The 10891-nt window shown below is 53.8% G+C and overlaps 1 protein-coding gene across 1 annotated transcript; it reads right to left on the reverse strand.

The window, feature by feature from the left end:
- Nucleotides 1-664: 664 nt before the first annotated feature.
- SYT2 (synaptotagmin 2) lies at nucleotides 665-10646 on the reverse strand. The gene is made up of 8 exons (XM_044266333.1): nucleotides 10469-10646; nucleotides 9327-9493; nucleotides 7848-7967; nucleotides 7214-7381; nucleotides 6693-6860; nucleotides 5234-5351; nucleotides 4146-4279; nucleotides 665-2745 (listed from the first exon to the last, which is right to left on the reverse strand). The coding sequence occupies exons 1-8, from the start codon at nucleotides 10644-10646 to the stop codon at nucleotides 2539-2541; spliced, it is 1260 nt and encodes a 419-aa protein (XP_044122268.1). The 3' UTR covers nucleotides 665-2538.
- Nucleotides 10647-10891: the final 245 nt, after the last annotated feature.

The raw sequence follows: 10891 nt of genomic DNA on the forward strand, positions 1-10891 counted from the left end.
TCAACAGGGAGGTCCTATGAACAAGGATTGTGGGATAGAGCGGGGATAGAGACCTGAGAAAGCACCAAAATCCCACAGCTCTGGGGATGGGAGAAGAGTCCAGTGACTTTGCATGTCCATACCAGGACATCCTACGCTGCCGTCAGCCAGATTCTGAAGACACCCTGTTTTCCTACAACTCTCTACCATGACCACAACTCTGGTCCCAAGGTCCAAAGTTCACAGTCCTTGTCGGAGTCCTACCTTCTCATCATTGAGTACACACCCACACTTACACAGAGTCCAGTAAAATACAATCTCCCATGTACCAAGGGCCACTAGCAAGGAGAAGGGTCTCTGAGAGATGAACAAGGCTGAGCCCTGCTTCCCAGTCTGCTTCTGGTGGAAGTGTTCCCTCGTCCCCAACTCTAAACAAAAAAGTTGGCACAACAGAAACCAAAAACCCAAGGGCGCCTGGGTGGCTCAGTGGGTTAAGCCGCTGCCTTCGGCTCAGGTCATGATCTCAGGGTCCTGGGATCGAGTCCCGAATCGGGCTCTCTGCTCAGCAGGGAGCCTGCTTCCTCCTCTCTCTCTCTGCCTGCCTCTCTGCCTACTTGTAATCTCTCTCTGTCAAATAAATAAATAAAATCTTTAAAAAAAAAAATAATCTCTGTCAAATAAATAAATAAAATCTTTAAAAAAAAAAAAAGAAACTAAAAACCTGTCTTTCTTTTAAGAAAATAAAAAGACACTCTGCACCTTCTTCATGTGGATCCTCATAGCCTGATTTTCTCTAACACTGTCCATCTGTCTCAGGTACCTAGAGGAAGCTGAGGTGACCCAGATGGGGCATGACAGGAAGTGCTGCCATTTTTGCCAGGAAAGAGGGAGATCCCCAAGGTTCTGAGGAAGCTGTGAGTATTCTGTGGCGAAGAGTTGACAAGGGACTCAGGGCTTCATGGTTGGAAGAGAGAGGCTGAAGGCTGAAGGAAGGGAGGCAAGGATGGGAGGAAGGGGCGGAAGGAAGTGGCGCTAACCTCAGGTCGTGTGGGGCCTAACTTGCCCAGGCTGAGTGTTTGGAAGGAGGCTCAGTGCAAACTTGACTAACATATATATGGCTTTTTATCAGTGTTGGGGACAAAAGGTGAAGAAGGAATGGGACACAATGGAGCGTGGGGAAGAAACCCCCACAGCTGTCCTCCACCTCCCATTTGGAATGGATATCCTGCTTCTTGGCTTTCATAAAGAGAAGCTTCCCTAAGAAACGGTAGGATGGGGCTCCCCACAGGTCTCCCTGGGCCACGCCAGCTACCCATAAGCTGTCTGGCATGGAAGGCAGAAGAGTGGGTGCTGGGGGGGAATCTCAGCACCCCCACCCGTCTCATCCGGGAAATCTCTGCCATCCGTCCACCATCCTCCCCCTTCTTACCTGGACCTCAGGGGAACTAAGAATACATAAACCTTCCTTTTAAGAGTTCTCTGGCTCTGTACAGATAACAGTCTTCAGATAGCATTGCTCCACTTAGATTAAAAGAGAAAACAGAAGCAAAGGCATGATGGGGAATCAATGCAAATCAACCGCATAGCTTATATTCTGGAAAGGGAGAAAGCGTCTGTGTTTCCCACTGGAAGGGACTGAAGAAGATCCAGGAGTTTCATTTGGTCTTTCTAGGTAATGGGTCTTTGTTTCTTCATAGTTTGATGTTAACTGTCAACAACAGTGAGATCCCAGGAGTGATGGTCCCTTGTTAGAGCCTGACCGATCTAGTAATAGTTCATGGCCATGAATGTCCCAGAAACCATACTTGTGGGGAAACCATGCCTGACAGGAGGAAGTCTATGATGGCATCAGGGGTTTGGTCCTAGTTCTGGACAAATCCAGTCTCCACATCTTGCCTCCCACACCCACCCACAAGGAGTATGGGAGTTTCTGGCATCTGGCCAGGATTCTGAGCCCTCTCCACGAGCTGAAAGATCTTCCACTTAGACAGTGGATTTCTCTTCATTTCAGAGTCCCTGAAGAGCCTTCTCTTCCCACACAACTTCACTGTCCATGGCTCATTCCAGGAATGCAGAGAGATACTCAAACACACACACACGCACACGCACACACATATGCACACAAACACACACACACACACACACATCGTAGGCCACTGTGTTGCCTTTCCTGTCAGGAAACAGGATGTGCTGCCATTTTGTTGGTCCAGAACGCTCGAAAAACAGGAAGTGCTGAGACTTTCTGCCAGAAGAGGGCCTCACTCAGGGTGAGGCTTCAGAGAAGCTTTGAAGGAGTGAGAGGGAAACGTGACAGGGCATGCAGCAAGGACAGCTCCTGGGACGATGAAAAGAGCCAGGCTTCTCTTTGACCTGTTAGGGGACTCTCCTCACACAGCCTTCAGAGGGAAGTTGGTCTTTAAAAAGAGATGAAGGAAGGAAAAACAAGGACACAACCACAAACAAATGAGAAAGAAAACCTCTAAGGTCGCATAACTGAGGTATTGATAGCTCTGGATCTTGTCAGTGTCTGTCACGGCGCGGGCTCCCGGCCACTGCTGCCTACTTGTTCTTCCCCAGAAGCGCGTCCACCTCCTCCTCAGGCTTGAGTGAGTGCCACTGGGCGATGGGCCTCCGGGGGTTGGCCAGCATGTCGGACCAGTGCCGCAGCTCCGTGCCCGTGGCGTTGCTGCCCACGAAGATCTTGCCGATGGCTTCGTTCTTGCCCAACTTGTCATAGTCCAGCACGGTGACCACCACCTGGACTTTCTGTGAGGAAACAAATGAGGGGGGGAGTTGGCAGGTGAAAACGAGCAATCGCGTGACCTAACTTCTCCTCTTCCCTCCTCTACTCCAAATGCTTGGCAAGGAGAGCACCTTGCTTCCCTTTCTGGCTCCAAAAAGGCTGGACTTACACATAGGCAGGGGCTGCACCTTCTGGAAACAGCCTTTGTTTCTACCAGTAGCTACTTACTGAGCACGTGCCATGCTCTGTCCACTGCTGAGGGCCAGGGGTGGAGGGGGGTGAGGAAAAGGGAAAAGGCAACATCACCTCTAACGAAAGCAGCAGACACGTACTCAGAAACATACAACTCAAAGTGATAAAGTTTAAGCTAGAGAGGTAAGTAGAAGGTACTGTGGGAACTCGGACAAGGTGACCGTCCTCCTCGGGTCAGTCAGGAAAGGCTTCACAGAGGTGACACAGATTCACTGGAGGGGGACTGGGCCTGGCTGGGGGGCCGCGGCAGGGTTGGGGGGGTGGGCTCGTGAATGCCTGAACCAAGGTGGGGCAGTGCGAACGGAAGCAGAGGCCAGACTGGAGAGGCATTGAGTGGAGAGAATCAAGAGCACTTGGTGGTTAGTTGGACTGACTGAGGGGACAATCAGTGCCTTCCTCTGGCCTGGCCACCCCCGCTCCCAGCCCTTCCACCCCTCCCCCATCTCAGGCTCATCCTTTAGGACCAAACTTGCTCCAGGGAGCCTCAGCTGAGTTGGTCACTGTGGTCTGCAGTCACACACACTGAAGCCCCATCTCCCTGGGTCTCAGTGGCCTGTTCCTGCAGTCCCTCCCGACTGTGAGGTCCTCAACAGTGAGGACTGTGTCTTCTACACCTGTGTTTCTCCGGCATCTCACGAGTTCCTGGCACTTAGGGAATGCTCAGCGAAGTATGTTGGATAAATGAGAATGGAAAGAAAAAGGGCAGAGGGTCTGAGATGATGCCCAGGTCTCTCACTTAGCGAGCTTGCTGGTAGGAGGAAGGAAGGAGAGAGCAGAGAAGGGAAGGATGGACGGAAAGAGGGGAGAGGAAGGGGGTGGTGGGGGGAGCTGGGAGCAGACCTAGGGAGCAGCAGAAGTGGGGGAAGGATGACCAAGGCGGGAAGTGGCCGGGCCAGGAGGATGCTGCCGCCCACCTCGTCAGCAGCTCAACCTCACAGGCCCATCGCACACTTGGGTGCCCCCCCACCAGTAGAATTGTTTTGAGTAGTTCATGTTCATCTCAGAAAAACTCTGGAAGGGGGCCTGGGAAGGAGACCCCAGGACGGCACCGTGAGAGCCAGAGCCCTCCCCGCCGATCGAGGCGGCTCCAGGGCTGCGGGGGAGCTCCCTCACGCCCCTCGAGGGCACACCTGCCGCCCCCACCCGCCTGGGCTCCCGGAAACACGAGCACCTGAATCTGCTCAAAGGGGATCTCAAAGCTGAAGGACTCGTTGAAGTAGGGGTTCAGCGTCTTCTTCTTCACCGTCGTCTTCTTCTTCTTGAGCCTCTTGCCGTTCTGCATCAGGTGGATCTTCACGTAGGGATCTGCGCAGGGAGAACCGCGGCCCCGGAGAGGCCCCCTCAGTCCCCTACCTTCCCACCAAATGCCCTTGCCCAGAGCATCCCCAGGCCAAGGCCAGGCGCCAGCAAGCCCAGAGGCACAGGTGACTGAGTCCCAAGGAAGCAGAGTGAGTGTCTAGTTCAGGGACGACAAGAAGGCTGAACCGGGAGGACCAGCGCGGGCTGACTGCTTGTGGCTGCCTGGAGCACTGGATGTGGGCCATTCCTGAGACTAAGGCTTCATCCAGAAGGAGTAAAGTGCTCATGTGCTGCTCTCTGTCCTGGGCAGGGGACAGAGGCTTGCCACAGGCACCACACACATCTGCCATCCCCGATTCAATCCAACCCTCCAGACCTTGCAGATGAGAAACTGAGGCCCACAGAAGGGAAATGACGTGTCCCTGGTCTCACGGCTGGTCGGTTACAGAGTCAGGGACCAGCTGCCAAGCCCGATTCCCTGCAAGGCATGACATGCTCCCCTGTCCCAGCAGACCCCATGCCATGGGCCAGCTCTACTCCCAGTGCTCCCCACCCTGCAGTCCCCTTCCAAGGTAAAGCCGGCAGGGCCTCCCCTGGAGAAGTGTCCCAGATGGTTGGTGATATGACAGAGACACAAGCTATGGCCTGCAACCCGTCCGCCTCCTACACCTCCCTGGGAGAAGCCATTAACTCATCTGGGAGATAAGACTCCGATCATTTCCTCCACAGCCCATACTCTGAGTCTGGCAGCTCAGAGTGGGGGCAGGGCACCCTTGGAGAAAGGAGGGAAAGCCAGGCGTCTCCTGTTCCATGGTCCAGCCCCAGGACCCACTGCTGCTCAGACAGCCTTTGGGTCCGGGGACAAGAAAGAGTTCCTCGAACCAAAGCAGGAATGGAGGGCTCTGGGCCGTGACTGGCTCGCTGCTGCCACCCAATGGCAGCCAGAAGCCCTGCATGTACCTGAAAGGCCGCCCACGTCCATCTTCTTCAGGTTCTTGGCCTCCAAGATGCAGACAGTGAGTTTCCCGGCTGTGGGCACATAGCGCAGGGAGGTGCAGATGTCGCCCAGCTTCTCTGGCTGTCCAGGGACAAGAGCGGGACTCAGGGTCATCTCAACCATCCCGCCATTCACCCCCCTTTTGCCGAGACTGGCGAGACAGTGGTCCTCCCCAGCTCTCTCGGTCCCCAGTCCCCATCCGCATATCTGTGATATTTGAGGTCTCCCGGCCTCCTGCTCCAGTCAACGAAGCCTCTAAGAGTGGCGCTGCAGGAGCCATGGCCTTCAGAGTGAGAGGAGCAGAGCACAGGCTGCGGGTGATCAGAGACTCGGGCTGTGGGGTGTGGCCCGGCTCCTACCCCAGGCCTAAGGGAGGTGGGAAGGAGTGGGTGTAGTAGATTAGAAAGGGTTCATTTCCAAGGACACTGGAAAACTGTCTCAGAAGTCTTCCTCCCTGATTCCTCTGCCTTTGAGGCCACTAAGGGTCAACCATTCTGCCTGAAGAGGGATCTGTGGTCTTCCAAGCACTTTGTATCCCTTTTCTTGGGTGACTGTCCCCAGAATGCTTTCACATAGATAAGTGGGGGGTTCCTTGTGACCAGTGAAAGTTCCACAAAGTCCACAACAATTTAGCACTGGGGGCAGGGGGAGAGCCCAGCGCTGGTGGGTCCTAAGAGCTCTGCCAACACCAGGCCAGAGTCGAGCTGCTCAGAACCGGAGTGCTCAGACATGGGGCCACTCGGGCCAATTCTGACCTCTTCATTCTCAGCTCAGGTGTTCTGGGCCTGCCTTCACCCAGCGTGAGCCCCAAGGGAAGGAAGGGTGTCGTAAGTGTCCCTTCTCACCTACCCCCCATTACCAGTACTGCACTGGGCACACAGCAGGGGCTTGGCCGAGACAAAGGACGGATGCTTGGAAGGAGCGGTGGCTAAAATGGAATGTTCGGCACAGTATATGGCACACAGGTACTTAATAAATGTTGGGTTAAGTGACTGAGTGCCACAGCAGTTGCTGGGAGGGCAAGCCCCCATGCTGAGAAAACTTTATAATACATGTGGGCCTTCCCTGTGGGTAAACTGAGGCACAAAGTCAGGAACCCCCTGGCCCTAATGACAGCAGAACCTTAGGAGTAAAATAACAATGGTGTTCTCCTTTACTTGAGCACCTACTAGATGCCAGGTGTCTACTGGGTGCCAGGGGCATTACAGAAATAAGTAATTCTCACCTGTAAAGACAGACTACAGGAGAGAAGCCAGGTCTAAAGAGATTAAGTGATGTACCCAGGGTCACACAGCTCTGGCTGCAGAGCTGGGATCCTAACCCAGCCCACCCACCCTAAAGGCCGCCCTCTCCCTGTCGTGCCAGTAGGTGGCAACCCAGGTGGGCCGCCACATTCATCTTCCAACCGGTCTCTCCTCTCACCTCCTCCTTCTCCCCGCCCTGCAGGTCTCTCCACTCCTCGATGGGCTGGCCAAGGTCCACGGTGTTCATAGGCACCTTTACCTCTCCGATGATGTCGTGTTTGGAGAAGCGGTCAAAGTCGTAGATGGCCATCACCAGGGTTTTGCCTCCTAGCTCCTGGTATGGCACCTGGAGGGCACAAGCAGGATCAGAGAGGGGTCAAAGCAACTCACACACCTCCAGGGGCTGCTGTGGGCGGGACCCTGGGTCTGAGCTCTACTCCCCCTAACCCACGGGACTCCCGGCAAGTTTGCAGAGACAGAGAGACGACTTCGGGGTCTAGGGGAGACGAGTGTGTGTGGGAAGGTGAGATGTCACCGTCCTACAGGAGCCTGAGTAGTGACCTCACCCACAAGCCCACAGTCCAACCTGCCATTGTTCCAGCCTGAGCTCATTCCAGGGCCTTAGCCGCAGGATGAAAGGATGAAAGAAAGGTCTGAAATGGAATTGGGATCAGGGAGGGAACTTTCTGGCCGCATCACCTTGAAGGTGAAAGTTTCATTGAAGGCAGGGTTCAGGGTCTTCCGATGGACTTTGGTCTCATATTTCTTCTTCTTGTCTGGAAGAAGGAAGACTTTGACATAAGGGTCTGAGGTGCCTCCCATGTCCAGGGCAGGCAATTCGGCAGCCTGCAGAACGCCGACGGTGAGCTGTGGAGAGAACGAGAGGGGCCCTGAGTCTCGGGACTGCTCCAACACCAGACGTGGCCCCGGACCCAGCACGCACCAACCCTTCTTCAGTGCTGGGCGGCTGTGGAGGCGGGAATGGGGTGGTGCTAGAGAGGAAGACCGGTCTCCATCTCCAACCCCACTTGGCATGACATCGGTGGAAGCCGGAGCTGAGAGGTTAACTGATCTGCCCAAGGTTGGTAGGCAAGTTCACAGCAGAGCCCATCCGAGCCAGGGAACCTTCTAAAGAGCACAGTGGTGGCCAAGGCAGTCTTGGGGTACATGCCTGTGATTTCCAGCCCACCCCACTCCATGAAAAGGAGCAATGCCTAGGGGCCGAGGCGGGAGTGAGGTGTGTGGGAGTGTGGAGCTGTTTCTATCCCCTTCCCACCCACATCCCAGCCCTCGGCTCCGGCCCCCACTTTACCCTCCAGCCAGGTCCTCATACCTGGTTGGCCTGGAAATCATAATCCAGGGAAAACTGCAGTTTGCCCAGATTCTCTGGCTCTTTCTCTTCCTCTCCTTCACCCTCTCCCTCAGTCAGGCCGGTCTCTGCGTCGTCATCATCCTATGGGGACTGGGCAAGAGGATGGGTGAGTTAAGAGGAGAGAATGGAGCCTGGCCAGTGCAGGGCCAGCGGGAAGCCAGCCCCTCCATGCAGACCCTGACTCGGAGCTGGGTGTGGAGCAAGGAGTGGGAATGCAGCACTGCCCTGGGGGACTTGCTTCTGCACAACCCCTCAAAGCCCCCAGGCAGCCCGTCAGGACCCCAGCCTGTGTCTGGAAGACGTGGCTCTGGTTTGGGTGTGCCCCTCTCCCTGCAAGACACAATCCTGTGAGCCCAGGCACCATGCCAGTGCTCTAGGGCTTCTTGAGGTGGGGGTGGGGTGGGGGATGCTTCCCTTGTTAGCCTCTCCTCAGTGCTTCCCCAGCTCAGCGCCCCCCCCCCAGGGCAAGACTTACCAGGAGCAGAGTCCGGGCATTCAGGAGTATGGAGAGTCCACAGAGGTGAGAAGGGAAGGAAAAAAGGATGTAAGAGAAAATCCTACAGCTCAGACCAGCCCCTGAAGTCACAAGCACCTGGTGAGAGCAGGCTGGGCTACATCCAGATCATTCTTGGAGTGTTGCCTCCCCCCCTCGGCTGTATACTACAGGCTTCCTTTGGGCGCACGCCGCGCACACACACACACACACACATGCATACAGGCAGGAATATACAAGCACACACAAGCCCTCAAAGGCTTAAATCTCTGGCTGACTTCTTGAAATCAAGACCTTCCTTTCACCCTCCATATTGATTCCTTGAGCAAGAGATTTCCCCTCATCACTCCCAGAACAAACGAGCAAATGTGGGCAAAAGTGAAGCACACAGGGGCCTTTGTAAACTCAAAAGGAGAAACAAGAGTTTATCAAAGGACCTTTCCAGGCCAATGAACATAAAAAAAATAGGGGTAAATAAGCCAAAATTATTATGTGAGAGATGGATTCCACTTGGCCCTGTCTTGGTGCCTCGTGACCATTCTTTTACCTCATTCGGTCCCCCACCCCTCCCTAGCAGAGGCCTCCAGCAGGACTTTGTCCTCTAGTCTCTTCAGGCAGGAAAACACAGGGTCACTCCAAAGGTGGTTTCTTGGCAGGCTGGGGTTTCTCCCCATAACCTCGTTGGGCGTCAATATATTGTTCTTGTCCTCTGTTTTCAAGGATGAGTCATGCTAACATGTGACTAAGCCCCCCTTTCCCACCAGCTGATGGGTAGACAACAGTTCACTTGAGATGTAGCCAATAGGCACGAAGGTGGGGGGCATGTGGCGTTCTAAGAAGGGGAGCTGTTTTGGCTGTAGAGCCCAGAAGCCTTTGTTTGACCTTCTAGAATCTGGAATGGCTGGCCTGGGCTCCTTTCCGTTCCTCCCACCCCTGCCTTGTCCTACCTGACCCCCTTTCATGTCCTTCATGTTCATGGCATTCTTCATGCCTTTGCCTTTCTCTTTCTTGTTCTTCTTCTTCTTACAGCAGCACTTCTTGCAGATACAGAAGCAGCAGGTGAGAAGCAAGAGGCCCGCGACCACGGCAATGGCAATCAGTGCCCAGGGTGGTACTGCCCACACAGAGAAGACCCCAAAGTCAGCAGCGCTCTGCCATACAGCCCCAGATCCCAGAGCACTGGCTAGAAGGGGTGGAGACTATGAACTCCAATGCCCACACTCCACCTTTGTGAACCACACACTCACGAGTGATTGACATAGAAGTTGCATAGCCTTTTTGCGTGTCTTTTCATTAATACCCTCCTCTCTCCTTAGCCTACTACCCTTGTGGTATAGGTCCCTGAGAGACAGCAGCCAGGTGTATATGAGGAAGAACATCAACTCTGGTTGTGGAGCTGTCTTCCCACTGGTTCTGTTGTTTTGACTCCTTTGATCTATGGAAAACTGGCTTATAGTGGAGAGAATGGGAATGTCCTTATTGGACCAAGTACAGGAAGAGCCCCTCCAACCCACTGCCTATGCCCAGTCTTGAGACGGCTGACCCAGAGCCTGCAGGCCAAGCTCCTTTAGGACCTAGAAGGCTCAACTTGGCAGAACTCGTGGGCCCTGGGCTGCTCTCCGTGGTCCTGAAGCGCCATCTCTCACGGGTGGGGCTGCTCCCCTTCATCTCTGGTGATCCTATATAGCCTTTGCCAAGAATTCAGAAAGCAATGGGAGATGAGGGGAGGTATTTTCTGTCTTCCACACTAACGTAGTTTCAGAATATGACTGGAAAACCTCAATTATAACTTCCGTTTTGTGATTTTTCATTTTCCTTTGGTTTCAAATTTTGATAATTTTCTAAACTTTTTAAGAATTTCCCCCCCCCCGGGAGACTGGGGCATATAAAACCCTTGTTCCCTTTATTAGTGCCAGACCACACTCTCCCCCATTCCTGAAGGGACTCCCCAAATAACCCATCCTGAAATCCAAACATGCAGCCAATCTCATCCCATTGGCACTTCCCACTCTTCCCCTCCTGCCCTGCCCACAAGGCCTTTCACTAACCCTAGCCTCACCCCATCCTCTCATCCCCCTGGGATACTCACAGGGGATCTTCTGGATCTCATTGAAGAATTTGTCCTTTATCGTGGCAAACATGTCCTCCTTACTCTCCCCAGCGCCCCCGCTCTCGGTAGAGTTGTCTAAGAGCCCAGTTGATATTGTAGCGGTGGTAGTGGCAGGAGCCACAATGGGCTCCTGGTTCCTCTTGAAGATGTTCCTCATGGTGGCAGAGGAGATCACTGCAGACGAGAGGGGAACAGGAGCAGACAAATGTCCCAGGGCTCTGACTACGGAAAGCTCTACCCAAAGGACCAGAAAAATTCTTTCAAAAGTGAGACTATTCAAATAATCCCTTTATAATTCAAAGATATTTCCTGTAATATTAACAACTATGGTAAAACAACAACAATAATAGTCATTATCAAGTTATGATGTATATGAGTCAGGCATGGTGCAAAGTATTTCCA

The sequence above is a fragment of the Neovison vison genome, chromosome 10 (genome assembly GCF_020171115.1).
Source record: "Neovison vison isolate M4711 chromosome 10, ASM_NN_V1, whole genome shotgun sequence".
In the NCBI taxonomy this organism is placed as follows: Eukaryota; Metazoa; Chordata; class Mammalia; order Carnivora; family Mustelidae; genus Neogale; species Neogale vison.

Excerpts from the sequence above, each read along its gene's own strand:
- SYT2 (XM_044266333.1), bottom strand. The coding sequence starts at position 10,646 with ATGAGGAACATCTTCAAGAGGAACCAGGAGCCCATTGTGGCTCCTGCC. Across the intron at positions 5,352-6,692 it reads AGGGCGGGGAGAAGGAGGAG|CCAGAGAAGCTGGGCGACAT; the intron begins GTGAGAGGAGAG and ends GTCCCTGGACAG. Across the intron at positions 2,746-4,145 it reads TCCCCTTTGAGCAGATTCAG|AAAGTCCAGGTGGTGGTCAC; the intron begins GTGCTCGTGTTT and ends GTTTCCTCACAG.